The sequence below is a fragment of the Bombina bombina genome, unplaced genomic scaffold (assembly GCF_027579735.1).
Source record: "Bombina bombina isolate aBomBom1 unplaced genomic scaffold, aBomBom1.pri scaffold_1739, whole genome shotgun sequence".
NCBI classification, from domain to species: domain Eukaryota; kingdom Metazoa; phylum Chordata; class Amphibia; order Anura; family Bombinatoridae; genus Bombina; species Bombina bombina.
This window is the reverse complement of record NW_026512925.1, coordinates 1-18147: the sequence shown is the minus strand read 5'-3', so window position 1 is coordinate 18147 and position 18147 is coordinate 1. Positions and strand designations below refer to the sequence as shown.

At 39.7% G+C, this 18147-nt stretch overlaps 1 protein-coding gene across 1 annotated transcript in view; it reads right to left on the bottom strand.

The window, feature by feature from the left end:
• The window catches only part of LOC128644602 (microtubule-associated serine/threonine-protein kinase 3-like), a gene marked incomplete at both ends in the record, with an annotated part of 30481 nt that extends 14576 nt beyond the window's left edge, over positions 1-15905 (bottom strand). Inside the window, 3 exons of the mRNA XM_053697148.1 lie at positions 3313-3515; positions 13806-13960; positions 15793-15905. Of these exons, the coding sequence (XP_053553123.1) occupies positions 3313-3515; positions 13806-13960; positions 15793-15905 (471 nt within the window). The remainder of the gene's footprint in view (positions 1-3312; positions 3516-13805; positions 13961-15792) is intronic.
• Positions 15906-18147: the final 2242 nt, after the last annotated feature.

Sequence of the window (18147 nt, the reverse complement as noted above, 5' to 3'; positions counted from 1 at the left end):
CAACTGTTCAATAAACTCCCTTCAGAGGACATTAACCCTGGACCCTATCAAAGTATAAAGGAGCCACACTGTAACCCTGTTATAGCGTTTTATGTGTAAAAATTTAAACAATCTTACCTCCAGGATCCATGCTGTGGAACAGAACACAGCCTCTCAAGTGTAACAGTCTTTTAGCAGTGATCCTGACATGGACTTGAGTGAGAGAAAGCAGGCAGTGAAACTCGTCAACACTGATTGCTTAGGAGCTGTTAGCAGTAGTCTGGATGGTTTCACAGAAAACCTTTCCCTGCATCTCCAGACTCTAACTTTTATCAACACTCTCACTGAGAGGTTGACATGACTACTTAAAATACAGTCCTATCTCGAAGGGCAGATACCCTTTTTCAGGAATCTCTGAATCTTCTGCCACTTCTCTGCCACCTCCTAACGTAACAAAAGGCAAAGAAAGACTGGGGTGATGAGGAAGTTGGAGGGATATCTAAGCCTTTGGCTGGGGTGTCTTTGCCTCCTCCTGTTGGCCAGGTGTTGTATTTCCCAACAGTAAGAAATGAAGCCGTGGACTCTCCCTATCTTAAGAAGGAAACCTTTATTAAATATAAATATTGCATAAATCTTTCTGATGGTACTATGTATAAAAAGGTATTCAAAAAATGTTATAGAAAACTAACTTTAGATTGCATGTATAAGCTGTATTATGACACCTAAATGGAATAAGTCAATGTTGGTCCCATCCCCTCTCCAAGCGGTTCCATTAAAATAGTCTGAAAAATTCCAAACTATTAAAGTAGTTTGGATAAAGGCTTTTGAAGCTGTACAATGTTCCTAAATAGCAGGGTACTAGATTATGGGAAACGTCACACTTCTAATAAAATAAGAATAAAAAATAGGGCTGCTGAAACCTGCTCAATGTCTATGCTAGTAAGGAGGCCAAAAAGTGCAGTCATATGTCCTATAATTCCTAACTATTTCATAAGATATTTCTGCTTTTCTAACAAAAACAGAACTGTCATGGTGCTACTGCTGTTTTTTTTTTTACAACTTTGGCAAAGGAGGAAAATTTCAAAGGATGTTATGATTTTCATTTCATAAGCTCCTTGTTGGTGTAAGAAGGTTAAAGTACATATTCGGTATCAAGAGTTATAGACAATAAAGTAAAATAGGTGTAATTTATTTGCCAGAATCAAGGCTGATAGCACAACAGGGTTTATGAACAAAGTGTTTAATAATAAATGCCAGTATGTCTGCTAGACGCATGCTTATAAAGCACTATTTTGGGAATAATTATTATTGAATTGTGTACTTGCAAAGCCCAGTTTTATGGGGTAGAAATGGTGACAATGCAGGGGGAAGTGCAACTGGGGTGAAGAAAAAGTTCTTGCATGGGGCCTGATGATCAAAGATTCTCCTAGTTGGAGAATAATTGTAGTGCAGACTACACAGGGGCTGAACCCACTGAATGTTTAAAGAAAAAGGGCTGAATTCTCCAGCACTGCAAGATCTCTCATTTCTGAATCTGAAGGAAAGACAAGCACCGTGCAATACAGCACTACATTTTATGAGAGTTTTGTTACACTAACTGCAGGTGTTGACCAATTTGTTTAAAATTTAGGAGCCAGTATGAATATTTATGAGCCAGTCATACTTTTAGGAGCCAGACAGTGGTAATTATATGTAGAAATTGGAGAATAATCCAAAAAGTTAGGAGCCAGAGGTAAAATTCTAGGAGTCAGTAGCTACCTGGCTCCAGGGTTTGTCGAGTCCTGACTTACTGCATTGCTTTTAGATTACTTTACACATCAGATTGGGTCTTTTCAGTATTATTAAATTCAAGCTTTGAACTTACCATTTTATTTGTTAATACATTTAAGATTTAGATCCAGCTGTGATTTTACAAATTCTGATTATGTTTTGAAAGTTTGTGTCACTTTAACAAATAAGGATAATACTTTTTGTATTTCTGTCTATATTTTTCAACTTACATTGCACTTAGTATTTTCTCTATTGTAAAATAAAAGTTTCAGAAAGTGGGAGTGACAGAGCAGTTCCCTGGGCTGAACAGGGGAGTTTCCCAGGGTATGTCTGAAGCTCTCCCACAAGTCTTGTGAAATGCTGTATGAATTTTAAACAAGCCGGTCTCACTGATTTTTCTCACCAGCTGTATGTAGCTGACAGAAAAGTAATGGATACTAAACTATAGGCAAAATGAAGTTGTAGTAAAAGATTTCAGTTTAATTTGTAATTGATGCAAACTGAGGCTTTATATCAGCCCCAGGTATTTTCCATTCTCTATGGAAGACATCTCTCAGATTCCGCCATTTCTCCTATAGAATTCAGTGATTTCAGCCACTGTGAAGTCTGCACTATCATTTTCTCATTTGCTTATCGAGCCCATATAAAGTAAAGAAGCTCTCTGGGGAACTGGAGCGGTCAGTTTTTCAATTTTATTTTAAAAGATTAAAAACAAAGTGCAATGCAATTTGCAGAAGATACATTTAAATACAAAGTATGATCCTAATTTGTTAAAGCTACACAGAAACTGTGAAAGCATAATCAGAAATTGTAAAATCATGATCCTAAATAAATACACTGTTGTATACAAAATAAAATACAAAATATAAAGTCCAAAGTTTAAATGTAATAAAACTTAATCTGAAGAGCAAAGTAATATAAAATACAAAGCATAAATGCAGCATAATAGTCATGTTATGCAGTGCTATATTGCAATGAGCTTGTATTTCCTTCACATCCAGAAATGCAGGGAACGCTCCTTGGAGAAGTATAGCAAAATCATATATAGCATATATCAAATTGACCTTCTTTTAACCTACTTTGTAGAAACATAGCATATTTCCATGACAACATACTTAGGTAGGCTCAGGAGCGTGTATGTGTCGCTTGAGCACTAAAGTGCTCAAGACAAGTACAAACCTCGGAGTCTGCTTTAATATGCTCTCATGGAAAGGAGTGATGTTTCAACAATAGGATACAAAGTAAAAATAAGTAACTGATATTAGAAATAAGAAAGTTGTTTAAAATTCTACAGTTTTTCTGAATAATGCATGTTTAAATTTTAACATTCATATCCCTTTAACATAGGCATATTAAAATACATCTGCATGGGTTTTCTGTCCAGCTCCTACTTAAAGGGCTTGTCTTTGTTGGCGAGTGCTACTAAGGTGAGCCAAGTTTTTTTGTTTTGCATGTATAAAAGATAACTAAAAATTGCTTAAATATTAAATAAACCTAGAAAATGTATAAAAAAATAAATTGCTATAACAAAAGAGCGCATTTTTCTCAGGTCATTACCCTTACCACAAAGTGAAGTAGGTTTTGAGGTGTTTCCTATTATAAAGCTGGGTCTTTCAGATTTATGGTCAGAGTTTTCATCTTCTGATGAGAATGCAAATTTAGGCATGGTGTCCAGGCTGCAGGTGCTGGTCAGGACACAGGGGCTGGTACTGCGATCACTTAAAAATGAATGGTGGGAGGAACCAGAAGATGTCCATGAACGTAATCTACAAAGACAACAAAAAAGCTTGACTCACATTCACTTGTCTTTGTGTTTAAAAACAAAAAGGTTCTCAAGGAATAATGTAACTGGCAAGACAAGGGATATAAAAGGTCAGTCATGAAGATAATTACCCAAGTTTAGGGGCCACTAAAGTCAAAATAAAAGTATCATGATTTATATAAACTATGCAATTTAAAAAAAACAAAAAAACTTTCCGATATGTTTCAACAGGGCCGCAATCAGGAAGTGACAGGGGTGACTCCTGTCAGGGGCCCAATGGGCCAGGGGGCCCCATGAGGCAAGAACAAAAAAAAAAATATTTTAATTTTGTCAGCCACCAGTGGGTACTACAGCAGAGTGCTAATCGAGCATGGGAAATGTTATTACAAGGAGTAAAGTATTAGCATTTGAGAGGATTTCTGAGTGTGCACTAAACCACTATGCACAGTGTGAGACAGACTTGTCACTTTGTTTGTACAGTGTGTGCCTGAGTAAGACGGCAGATCACTTTCATTTGCAGAGGAGGTAGGACTTACTTAGCAAGTGTTTTTTTATTTCTTTGTGCAATTTCAGATTGTAACTTCAGTGTTGTAGTAGTTGTATGGTGGGGCCAGGGGTCCATAAAAACACTTTTTTTTTTAGCAGCAGTGTATTTATGATTATTTGACAATGCTGTAGAAATTCTATATTTAAAACCATGCAGAAATGTTTCCTCTGCAATACACAAATGGAAGATGCCCTTTTGTCAGATATATATATATATATATATAAATAAAATGCATATCTGCCAAAAGGGCACCTACCATTAATTACATTCCAGTTTACTGCCCCTTTATGCAAGGACTTTCCAGATGCAAGGAGGCATTTTATCTAAGATTTTTACGTCTGCATAAAATGTTATACTCTCAGACTAAGATTGCTAAGTGTTTGAAATGAGACAGGTTAACTTAAAACTGTTCAGTTTACACTACAGCTGACAATTTTGAAATACATACCAACAAGCCTAAATCCTGCATTTAACCAGATCTAATGGTATGAGTACCACAGCTTATGGTTCCACCAAGACCATATAGAGTACAGCATTTTCAAAAGCCATAAGTACAGCTGACAGATGGGAACATTTGTACACTATATTTGAAGTGGTGCTCTTGGTTGGGGAAAATGGGGAAAAAACAAACATATGTCAACCTTTTAAAAGTACTTTTCTTTATCTAGCCATCTACCCAGATCATTAATGTACAATTTTGAATTCACAGAATTATTTTTGTTTGCACATTTACAAATATGATTCTTTAAAAAGTGATCTCTTAATTTCTGCAATTTTTTATCATGCATGTCACACACTGTTGATTTAGGGGATGCAAGGTGCATAAATGTTTCCTCCTGTGAGTGTTTCTGTGGGTGTCTGTGTTCATGGCTTTATGCTTTGATTTGTGTCTCTATGAGTATGTATGTATTTTTTTTCTGTGGGTCTCTCTGTGAGGGTTGGTGTGTATGTCTTTGTGCATTTTCTGTGGATGTCCGTGAGGGTGTGTGCATATGTCTGAGCTTTTTCTATTGGTGTCTCTGTGAGGGTGTGTCTATGTTTGTCTTTGTGTATTTTCTCTGGATGCCTCTGTGAGGGTGGGTGTGTATGTCTGTTTTCTGTGGATGTCCCTGTGAGGGTGTGTGTTTTCTGTTGGTGTCTCTGTGAGGGTGTGTGTATGTCTTTGTGTGTTTTCTGTGGATGTCTCAGTGAGGGTGTGTGTATGTCTTTGTGTGTTTTCTGTGGATGTCTCAGTGAGGGTGTGTGTATGTATGTCTTTCTGTGTTTTATGTAGTTGTCTCTCTGTGTGTGTATGTCTGTGTGTTTTCTGTGGGTGTCTCTGTGTGTGTGTATGTCTTTGTGTGTTTTCTGAGGCTGTCTCTGTCGGTGTTTCCTTGGGTGTATGTGCAAGCTTGAGTTTGTGTGTGTGTGTGTGTGTCCATTGTCTGTTCCTTTTTAGGACATTTTGACCTTACTACTGAATATTCAAATTTTTCTACAGACTTTGAGACTAATGAGACCTTTCCGAAAGTCACCAATCCACCATTTAACCTTTAAATTATTATTTAGGCAGTTCAGGGCCCTTCCTTTCAGCCACTGCATGCTGTTGTCATGATTTAGTTGGCATCTTCCTTTACAAACAGATAATCAGAAACTTTGTTTTCTAAATCTCTTTTTTTTTTTACAAAACTGTAGTTTACCTCATTACTTGTCAGGTCAATGTAAACAAGTGCTGAGTGTCTGTTTGGGTGTCTGAGTGTGTTTCTTTTCATGTCGGCTAGAGTGTCTATATGTGAATCCTTATGTGTGAGTGTGTGTGTTTCAGTGTATGAGTGTGTCTGTATGTTACTACCTTTACAACATTTCCAAGTTTAAATAGACACTTAAGAATAAAGTGCATATACGTTTTAGTCACTTGGTCAAAAATTGCACATGTCAAAGGAGGGGGGGGGGGGGCTGATTAATGGTTAAGTCAGGGGCCCCAACATTTCTAGTGGCGGCCCTGTGTTTCAATTATTCTGTGCAAAAGTGCACAATATACACATAAATGAATCTTGTAATTGGCTGATGGCTGTTGCATGACACAGGGGGAGGGAAATTGGATTAACTTTGAAATTTGCCAGAAAATATTTTACTGCTCATTTCAAACACAAAGTAAGTGCTATTGTATTGTTTTTTTTTATTATTGTGTATTTGCCAATTACTCATTTATACTAAGTTCCGTGCTATACAAAACTCTTGACTTTAGCATCCATACGAGTCTATGATCATTTAAAAAGTGGAAACTGAGGGACGCTACAATAACAAGGCGTTTTGTAGCTCTTGATGTTAAAAAGGTACCAGGCACAGCTAGTTAATTTTAGACATCGGATGGCAAAAGGCTTAGGGTTCCTCAAGGACAAAAAATGTTTACCCTCCAATCTATATGTCACATTGTATAAGTCTTTTAGCACAAAATAAGTAAATTCCACCACACCTAGAGAGGTGACACTTAGGTTAGCACTTGTTTTTAATAGCAGTGCTGGGTTAGGCGGTTGATATCACTACTGGAAGAATGTTTGCCACATTGTAATTCCAGTAGGTAGCGCTGTGTGATTTGCCTGAAATCCGTGATGGCTAACCTTAGCACCTGCATTCTAGTTGAGCATCATGGGAAACGTAGTTTTGAAACATCAGGGGACCAAGGATAGCCATAACTGGTGTAGGTGATAGATGGTATTACAAGTGTATTACCTTTTATTGCATGTTAGGCAGTACTAAGGTAATATTGTGTGAAATGTAATCTGTAACTATTTCAACACATTTCTAACAACATCGTTTTGAATATTTGATCTATATGGCTGCTTTTTCTGCTATGCATTTACTTTCAAGGCTAGTATCTACATCATTAGCAGCAAAACTTAAAGCATCAACTGAAAATCTATGTTAGGAAAACAGAATTTATGTTTACCTGATAAATTACTTTCTCCAACGGTGTGTCCGGTCCACGGCGTCATCCTTACTTGTGGGATATTCTCCTCCCCAACAGGAAATGGCAAAGAGCCCAGCAAAGCTGGCCACATGATCCCTCCTAGGCTCCGCCTACCCCAGTCATTCGACCGACGTTAAGGAGGAATATTTGCATAGGAGAAACCATATGGTACCGTGGTGACTGTAGTTAAAGAAAATAAATTATCAGACCTGATTAAAAAAACCAGGGCGGGCCGTGGACCGGACACACCGTTGGAGAAAGTAATTTATCAGGTAAACATAATTTCTGTTTTCTCCAACATCGGTGTGTCCGGTCCACGGCGTCATCCTTACTTGTGGGAACCAATACCAAAGCTTTAGGACACGGATGAAGGGAGGGAGCAAATCAGGTCACCTAAATGGAAGGCACCACGGCTTGCAAAACCTTTCTCCCAAAAATAGCCTCAGAAGAAGCAAAAGTATCAAACTTGTAAAATTTGGTAAAAGTGTGCAGTGAAGACCAAGTCGCTGCCCTACATATCTGATCAACAGAAGCCTCGTTCTTGAAGGCCCATGTGGAAGCCACAGCCCTAGTGGAATGAGCTGTGATTCTTTCGGGAGGCTGCCGTCCGGCAGTCTCGTAAGCCAATCTGATGATGCTTTTAATCCAAAAAGAGAGAGAGGTAGAAGTTGCTTTTTGACCTCTCCTTTTACCAGAATAAACAACAAACAAGGAAGATGTTTGTCTAAAATCCTTTGTAGCATCTAAATAGAATTTTAGAGCACGAACAACATCCAAATTGTGCAACAAACGTTCCTTCTTTGAAACTGGTTTCGGACACAGAGAAGGTACGATAATCTCCTGGTTAATGTTTTTGTTAGAAACAACTTTTGGAAGAAAACCAGGTTTAGTACGTAAAACCACCTTATCTGCATGGAACACCAGATAAGGAGGAGAACACTGCAGAGCAGATAATTCTGAGACTCTTCTAGCAGAAGAGATTGCAACCAAAAACAAAACTTTCCAAGATAATAACTTAATATCAACGGAATGTAAAGGTTCAAACGGAACCCCCTGAAGAACTGAAAGAACTAAATTGAGACTCCAAGGAGGAGTCAAAGGTTTGTAAACAGGCTTAATTCTAACCAGAGCCTGAACAAAGGCTTGAACATCTGGCACAGCTGCCAGCTTTTTGTGAAGTAACACAGACAAGGCAGAAATCTGTCCCTTCAGGGAACTTGCAGATAATCCTTTTTCCAATCCTTCTTGAAGGAAGGATAGAATCTTAGGAATCTTAACCTTGTCCCAAGGGAATCCTTTAGATTCACACCAACAGATATATTTTTTCCAAATTTTGTGGTAAATCTTTCTAGTTACAGGCTTTCTGGCCTGAACAAGAGTATCGATAACAGAATCTGAGAACCCTCGCTTCGATAAGATCAAGCGTTCAATCTCCAAGCAGTCAGCTGGAGTGAAACCAGGTTCGGATGTTCGAACGGACCCTGAACAAGAAGGTCTCGTCTCAAAGGTAGCTTCCAAGGTGGAGCCGATGACATATTCACCAGATCTGCATACCAAGTCCTGCGTGGCCACGCAGGAGCTATCAAGATCACCGACGCCCTCTCCTGATTGATCCTGGCTACCAGCCTGGGGATGAGAGGGAACGGCGGGAACACATAAGCTAGTTTGAAGGTCCAAGGTGCTACTAGTGCATCCACTAGAGCCGCCTTGGGATCCCTGGATCTGGACCCGTAGCAAGGAACTTTGAAGTTCTGACGAGAGGCCATCAGATCCATGTCTGGAATGCCCCACAGCTGAGTGACTTGGGCAAAGATTTCCGGATGGAGTTCCCACTCCCCCGGATGCAATGCCTGACGACTCAGAAAATCCGCTTCCCAATTTTCCACTCCTGGGATGTGGATAGCGGACAGGTGGCAGGAGTGAGACTCCGCCCATAGAATGATTTTGGTCACTTCTTCCATCGCTAGGGAACTCCTTGTTCCCCCCTGATGGTTGATGTACGCAACAGTTGTCATGTTGTCTGATTGAAACCGTATGAACTTGGCCCTCGCTAGCTGAGGCCAAGCCTTGAGAGCATTGAATATCGCTCTCAGTTCCAGAATATTTATCGGTAGAAGAGATTCTTCCCGAGACCAAAGACCCTGAGCTTTCAGGGATCCCCAGATCGCGCCCCAGCCCATCAGACTGGCGTCGGTCGTAACAATGACCCACTCTGGTCTGCGGAATGTCATCCCTCGTGACAGGTTGTCCAGGGACAGCCACCAACGGAGTGAGTCTCTGGTCCTCTGATTTACTTGTATCTTCGGAGACAAGTCTGTATAATCCCCATTCCACTGACTGAGCATGCACAGTTGTAATGGTCTTAGATGAATGCGCGCAAAAGGAACTATGTCCATAGCCGCTACCATCAACCCGATCACTTCCATGCACTGAGCTATGGAAGGAAGAGGAACGGAATGAAGTATCCGACAAGAGTCTAGAAGCTTTGTTTTTCTGGCCTCTGTCAGAAATATCCTCATTTCTAAGGAGTCTATTATTGTTCCCAAGAAGGAAACCCTTGTTGACGGAGATAGAGAACTCTTTTCCACGTTCACTTTCCATCCGTGAGATCTGAGAAAGGCCAGGACGATGTCCGTGTGAGCCTTTGCTTGAGGAAGGGACGACGCTTGAATCAGAATGTCGTCCAAGTAAGGTACTACAGCAATGCCCCTTGGTCTTAGCACAGCTAGAAGGGACCCTAGTACCTTTGTGAAAATCCTTGGAGCAGTGGCTAATCCGAAAGGAAGCGCCACAAACTGGTAATGCTTGTCCAGGAATGCGAACCTTAGGAACCGATGATGTTCCTTGTGGATAGGAATATGTAGATACGCATCCTTTAAATCCACCGTGGTCATGAATTGACCTTCCTGGATGGAAGGAAGAATAGTTCGAATGGTTTCCATCTTGAACGATGGAACCTTGAGAAACTTGTTTAAGATCTTGAGATCTAAGATTGGTCTGAACGTTCCCTCTTTTTTGGGAACTATGAACAGATTGGAGTAGAACCCCATCCCTTGTTCTCTTAATGGAACAGGATGAATCACTCCCATTTTTAACAGGTCTTCTACACAATGTAAGAATGCCTGTCTTTTTATATGGTCTGAAGACAACTGAGACCTGTGGAACCTCCCCCTTGGGGGAAGTCCCTTGAATTCCAGAAGATAACCTTGGGAGACTATTTCTAGCGCCCAAGGATCCAGAACATCTCTTGCCCAAGCCTGAGCGAAGAGAGAGAGTCTGCCCCCCACCAGATCCGGTCCCGGATCGGGGGCCAACATTTCATGCAGTCTTGGTAGCAGTGGCAGGTTTCTTGGCCTGCTTTCCCTTGTTCCAGCCTTGCATTGGTCTCCAAGCTGGCTTGGCTTGAGAAGTATCACCCTCTTGCTTAGAGGACGTAACACCTCGGGCTGGTCCGTTTCTACGAAAGGGACGAAAATTAGGTTTATTTTTTGCCTTGAAAGGCCGATCCTGAGGAAGGGCGTGGCCCTTACCCCCAGTGATATCAGAGATAATCTCTTTCAAGTCAGGGCCAAACAGCGTTTTCCCCTTGAAAGGAATGTTAAGTAGCTTGTTCTTGGAAGACGCATCAGCCGACCAAGATTTCAACCAAAGCGCTCTGCGCGCCACAATAGCAAACCCAGAATTCTTAGCCGCTAACCTAGCCAATTGCAAAGTGGCGTCTAGGGTGAAAGAATTAGCCAATTTGAGAGCATTGATTCTGTCCATAATCTCCTCATAAGGAGGAGAATCACTATCGACCGCCTTTATCAGCTCATCGAACCAGAAACATGCGGCTGTAGCGACAGGGACAATGCATGCAATTGGTTGTAGAAGGTAACCCTGCTGAACAAACATCTTTTTAAGCAAACCTTCTAATTTTTTATCCATAGGATCTTTGAAAGCACAACTATCCTCTATGGGTATAGTGGTGCGTTTGTTTAAAGTGGAAACCGCTCCCTCGACCTTGGGGACTGTCTGCCATAAGTCCTTTCTGGGGTCGACCAAAGGAAACAATTTTTTAAATATGGGGGGAGGGACGAAAGGAATACCGGGCCTTTCCCATTCTTTATTAACAATGTCCGCCACCCGCTTGGGTATAGGAAAAGCTTCTGGGAGCCCCGGCACCTCTAGGAACTTGTCCATTTTACATAGCTTCTCTGGGATGACCAACTTGTCACAATCATCCAGAGTGGATAATACCTCCTTAAGCAGAATGCGGAGATGTTCCAACTTAAATTTAAATGCAATCACATCAGGTTCAGCCTGTTGAGAAATGTTCCCTGAATCAGTAATTTCTCCCTCAGACAAAACCTCCCTGGCCCCATCAGACTGGGTTAGGGGCCCTTCAGAGATATTAGTATCAGCGTTGCCATGCTCTTCAGTATCTAAAACAGAGCAGCCGCGCTTACGCTGACAAGTGTTCATTTGGGCTAAAATGTTTTTGACAGAATTATCCATTACAGCCGTTAATTGTTGCATAGTAAGGAGTATTGGCGCGCTAGATGTACTAGGGGCCTCCTGAGTGGGCAAGACTCGTGTAGACGAAGGAGGGAATGATGCAGTACCATGCTTACTCCCCTCACTTGAGGAATCATCTTGGGCATCATTGTCATTATCACATAAATCACATTTATTTAAATGAATAGGAATTCTGGCTTCCCCACATTCAGAACACAGTCTATCTGGTAGTTCAGACATGTTAAACAGGCATAAACTTGATAACAAAGTACAAAAACGTTTTAAAATAAAACCGTTACTGTCACTTTAAATTTTAAACTGAACACACTTTATTACTGCAATTGCGAAAAAACATGAAGGAATTGTACAAATTTTCACCACAGTGTCTTAAAGCCTTAAAAGTATTGCACACTAAATTTGGAAGCTTTAACCCTTAAAATAACGGAACCGGAGCCGTTTTAAACTTTAACCCCTTTACAGTCCCTGGTATCTGCTTTGCTGAGACCCAACCAAGCCCAAAGGGGAATACGATACCAAATGACGCCTTCAGAAAGTCTTTTCTAAGTATCAGAGCTCCTCACACATGCGACTGCATGCCATGCCTCTCAAAAACAAGTGCGCCACACCGGCGCGAAAATGAGGCTCTGCTTATGCTTTGGGAAAGTCCCTAAGTAATAAGGTGTCTAATCCAGTGCCTGCCGATATTCTTATATCAAAATACCCAGATAAAATGATTCCTCAAGGCTAAATATGTGTTAATAATGAATCGATTTAGCCCAGAAAAGTCTACAGTCTTAATAAGCCCTTGTGAAGCCCTTATTTATGATCGTAATAAACATGGCTTACCGGATCCCATAGGGAAAATGACAGCTTCCAGCATTACATCGTCTTGTTAGAATGTGTCATACCTCAAGCAGCAAGAGACTGCATACTGTTCCCCCAACTGAAGTTAGTAGCTCTCAACAGTCCTGTGTGGAACAGCCATGGATTTTAGTTACGGTTACTAAAATCATTTTCCTCATACAAACAGAAATCTTCATCTCTTTTCTGTTTCTGAGTAAATAGTACATACCAGCACTATTTCAAAATAACAAACTCTTGATTGAATAATAAAAACTACAGTTAAACACTAAAAAACTCTAAGCCATCTCCGTGGAGATGTTGCCTGTACAACGGCAAAGAGAATGACTGGGGTAGGCGGAGCCTAGGAGGGATCATGTGGCCAGCTTTGCTGGGCTCTTTGCCATTTCCTGTTGGGGAGGAGAATATCCCACAAGTAAGGATGACGCCGTGGACCGGACACACCTATGTTGGAGAAATGGTGCGTATATAGCCTCTTATACGGCATGAAGCAATGACGTATACATTAAATCTCAGGTAAAAGGCTTGAGAAAAATCTGCATTGTGACAATATAAAAAAATTATTCAGAAAATTGTTCATGTCCACCCAAATGCCATTACATTGATATGAAAGGTCTCATTTTCTTAATTTGTAAAGCTTATTAGCTAACCAGTTTACTAATACCTGCTCTAGTTAAAATGAGAATGAAAAAAATGAAGAGAATAAATAAATAAAAATGTTATGCAAAGTAAACTATACAACATTAAATATGTTATGGTAAATTCAATTAAGTAAATGTTCCTTAAATGCGGATGAGACATGGTTAGCTTTTATGTTGTCTGTCAGCCACTAAAATAGCAATCTAATTAGGTAAATGCAAAGAAATTATGAGCAATTCTCTTATTTAGTTATTAGAATTTTTATTTTTATTTCCAACTATGATTATGCTTTGCATCATTAAAGTGATGGTAAATCCAAGCCTTAAACACTAGGATTTACCATCACTAAAAATCAAGAGGAGTTAAAGTGATCAGACCAAAAAATTAAAAAAGGGTGCTAAACACACCCTTTCTGTGCCGTTGCACAGCGCTAAACTCAGGGGCTCCGGACGCCCATGACACATCGGTCTTCTAGCAATGAGGTGCCACTTGCACCTCTGAACCAATAGCCATGCGTGCATACAGAACACTGTCAGTTGGCATGCATGGATATTGGTTCAGAGGTGCAAACGTCACCTCATTGAAGGAGACCAATGTGCCGTAGGCGGCTGGAGCCGCTCTATTTAGGGCTGGACAAAGGCACAGGAAGGGTGAGCTGAACACCCTTTTATTTTAGAACTGATCACTTAAACCCCCCTTGATTTTTAGTGATGGTAAATTCTAGCGTTTAACGCTTGGATTTACCATAACTTTAAGTTGACAATTTGACTATAGCAAATGCCTGTTAATTTTACTCTTACCTAGTCTCATTAAAGAGCCGGCCCTTATCCTCTTCTCCAGATGTGATCCTCTCCCACTTCTCCCCTCGCTCCTCCTTCTCATCACTGTGGCTTCTCTCAGTGGAGGAGAAGCTGAGGTTGAGCTGAGTAGCTAGGTGCTCAGAGCTGCTGTATACCTGGTAATGGAAAAAAGACAAAGCCGGTATGAAAAGAAACTCATCTCCACTCTCGGGAGGGGGCATCTCTAAAGACATACAGAGCTGTAATCCAACATTAGAGGCTCATGGGATTTCCATTTTGTAAACAACAAAAACATTCCTAACTGTGTGACCCAATACTACAGAAAGGAATCTTCAGCCTTTCTTTTTCTCAGTCCTCAATAAATGCTATAACAGTGTCTAAATGCAAAGGTATAGAAGGCAGTGAAAGCAAAATATGTGATATACCTGTAAATTATATTCAAAAAAGCTATTTTAAAAAGGCACATAAAATATTCTAATGTATTTAAGAGCCTTTTATTATTGAACTATTGCTTGCAAAGGGGTTAAAGGAACACAATTCAAAATTAAAGTCATGATTCAGATAGAGCATGAGTTTGTATAGTTCCATTATAAAATTGTGCAGTCTTTCTATATGCACAGTTTATGGAGGCCCCAGCTCCCACTGAGCATTTACAAGAGTTCACAGTGGATACGTATAGCTAAAATCTACTGCTTATTTAAGATACAGAGTAAGCGGTATATAATTGTCTTTATTATATACATGTTGGTTATGCAATTATACTGTTTTTAATTGTTCTTTAAACACATTGTTAACAGGAATGCACTACTGGGAGCTAGCTGAACAGATCATGTGATCCAATGGCAAGAGGCATATGTGTATAGCCACCAATTACCAGCTATCTCCCCAGTAGTGCACTGCTGCTCTGAAGCCTACCTAAGTATTTTTTCATTTTATTAAAACCAGTATCACACAGAAAACATGACAGTTAACAACGTTAAACATCTGGTTACAATTTTATCAATAACTAGAGAAAAACAAAAACCATTAAGGCAATGTGTAATCTGTCTGAATAGTTATTCATCATGGAGTCCTTTATGCAAAGCTAGGTCCCATATATTCCATAAGACTACTTATTTATTCAAATGTATTATAAATAACCTCTGAACAATAATGGCCTTGCTTTATACACTTATTGAGCATTTCAGTTTTTTCCTTAAAAAGAAATTAAGATTCAGAGTAAGCGGCAAGACTTAAAATTCAGGGTAAGACTCAATACATTAATATTCTTGAATTTGCTTTAAAAAAAATGAAAGGGATATGAAACCCAAACTTTCTTTTATGACTCATATTAAGCAACTTTCTAATTTACTCCTATTATCAATTTAGCCACCAATCACCAAGCGCTACCCAAGTTCTGAACCAAAAATGGGCCGGCTCCTAAGCTTACATTCCTGCTTTTCAAATAAAGATACCAAGAGAACGAAGAAAAATTGATAGACGTAAATTAGAAAGTTAATTAAAATGGTATGCTCTATCTGAACCTTAAAAGAAAAAAGGTGGGGTTATTATCCCTTTCACCAAGTATTCTTTTTAATAAAGTATACAAAGAGAATAAAATACATTTGATTATAGAAGTAAACTTACGTTTCTAAAAATTGCTATATCACAAGCATGACAACTTATTTTTGACTTTTATGTCCCTTTAACAAGCTAATTTTTACATGCTGTGGAGGGATAACATCAAAGAGTTGTTAGAAACCTCTAAATGACAATGAGATTATTGTACGTATAGGGGAAAAAAGTAACAGATTTTAAATCCGGGTATTAAGTTGCAGTTTATTAGAAAGATTAAAATTTAGAATAGACGTAAGTAATAATAACTGACAGGTTTTTACTGTTCTACTGTTTAAGCTTTCTATGCAATGTGCAGGTGGTCACTCTTTAGTACACAGCTTGTTTACCCAGTGAAGGAACCAGCTCTTTTGAAACGATATTAATGACGTACCTTACTGAAGCGGTTAGAGCAGGATGAGAACTGACGAATTTCCACTGAGGTCTCTTCATCATTTGTCTCTTCATCTTCTTCTGATGCAAGGTGGTGATAACGCTCAGATCGAGCTGGAAAAGGAGTAGAAATATGAAGGCTAAACTTGAGCCTGCTAAATAATGTGCACTTAGTCTAGGTGACAGAAGTCAAAGTAAGCAAAAAAAAATCAATAATACTAAGCGATAAAATTTGTTTTGTGACACTTGTTGTATAAGTGTGAGTACAGTTCTATTTTGTCCTTGAAGAAGGTAGTAAGCACTTAAACTTTTTAATGGATGCCTCCCCTTTCCCACATACACATCTTTCCCCTTTACCTTTCATCATTTCACAGAGAGACATGGGAGAATCTATAGTGAATGGAAGTCAGATGGCTGTCCCCAGTAGGGAAATATCATACAAACAAAATAGTATGACAGGGTAGGCCTCTGCATATTTCTAAGAATGTGAAAAAACATAAAATTATGCTTACCTGATAATTTTATTTCCACCTGTACAAAGAGAGTCCACGGCTTTATTCATTACTTGTGGGAATGAAGAACATGGCCACCAGGAGGAGGCACAGACACCTCAGCCAAAGGCTTAAATACCTCCCCCACTCCCCTTATCCCCCAGTAATTCTGCCAAGGGAACAAGGAACAGTAGGAGAAATATCAGGGTATAAATGGTGCCAGAATAAAAAGCAAAAGAAAATTTAGGTCTGCCCAACGAAGAACTGGACGGGAGCCGTGGACTCTCTTCGTACAGATGGAAATGAAATTATCAGGTAAGCATAATTTATGTTTTTCTTCTTAATACAAGGAGAGTCCACAGCTTCATTCATTACTTGTGGGAAACAAATACCCAAACTCTAGAGGACACTGAATGAAAATGGGAGGGTTAAAAAGAGGCGGATCCTAGACTGAGGGCACCACAGCCTGCAAAACTTTCTCCCAAAAGCTGCTTGAGCCAAAGCAAACACGTCAAACTTGTAAAACTTTGAAAAAGTATGTAAGGAGGACCAGGTAGCCGCCTTACAAATCTGCTTCATAGAGGCCTCATTCTTGAAGGCCCAAGAAAAAGCCACAGCTCTAGTTGAGTGAGCTGTAATCCTCTGAGGAGGCTTATGTCCTGCTGTCTCATAAGCCAGGCGAATCATGCTCCTCAGCCAAAAAAAAGATAGGGAAGAGGAAGAAGCTTTCTGCCCTTTGCGCTTCCCCCGAATAGACAACAAACAATGCTGAAGTCTGTCTGAAATCCTTAGTAGCCTGAAGATAAAACTTCAAAGCTCGAACCACAACCAAGTTATGAAGTAACCGTTCTTCTGAAGAAGAAGGGTTAGGACACAATGAAGGAACTACAATCTCCTGATTAATGTTGCAATCAGACACAACCTTAGAGAGAGATCCCTACCCAGTGCGGACAGCCTTATCGGCATAAATTGGAAAATTGTTTAAAATTACATGCTCTATCTGAATCATGAAAGTTTATTTTGGCCTAGACTGTCCCTTTAAACTGCATGCTCTATGTGAATCATGAAAGTTTACCTTTAACTAACTTAACTGTAGATTGTATTTTCTTTCATACTCTTTAAAAAAAAAAAAAATATGCTTCCCTGATAAATTGATATCTTCTAAGATACGACAAGTCCACAGATTCATCCTTACCTGTGGGATATTATCCTCCTGCTAACAGGAAGTGGCAAAGAGCACCACAGCAGAGCTGTCTATATAGCTCTTCCTTTGACTCCACCCCCCAGTCATTCGACCGAAGGTATAGGAAGAAAAAGGAGAAACTAAAAAAGGTGCAGAGGTGACTGAAGTTTGAAAACAAAAATATAATCTGTCTAAAATGACAGGGAGGGCCATGGACTCGTCGTATCTTAGAAGAAATCAATTTATCAGGTAAGCATAAATTTCCTTTTCTTCTACTAGATAAGACAAGTCCATGGATTCATCCTTACTTGTGGGACAAGACAGATACCTAAACAGAAGGCACCACTGCTTGAAGAACTTTTCTCCCAAAAATAGCCTCAGAAGAAGCAAAAGTATCAAATTTGTAAAATTTGTAAAAAGTATGAAGGGAGGACCAAGTCGCAGCCTTACAAATCTGTTCAACAGAAGCATCGTTTTTAAAAGCCCATGTGGAAGCCACCGCTCTAGTAGAATGAGCTGTAATTTTTTTCAAGAGGCTGCTGTCCAGCAGTCTTGTATGCCAAACGGATGCTGCTTTTCAACCAAAAAGAAAGAGAGGTAGCTGTAGCTTTTTGACCCCTACGCTTTCCAGAATAAACTACAAATAAAGAAGATGTTTGATGGAAATCCTTGGTTGCTTGTA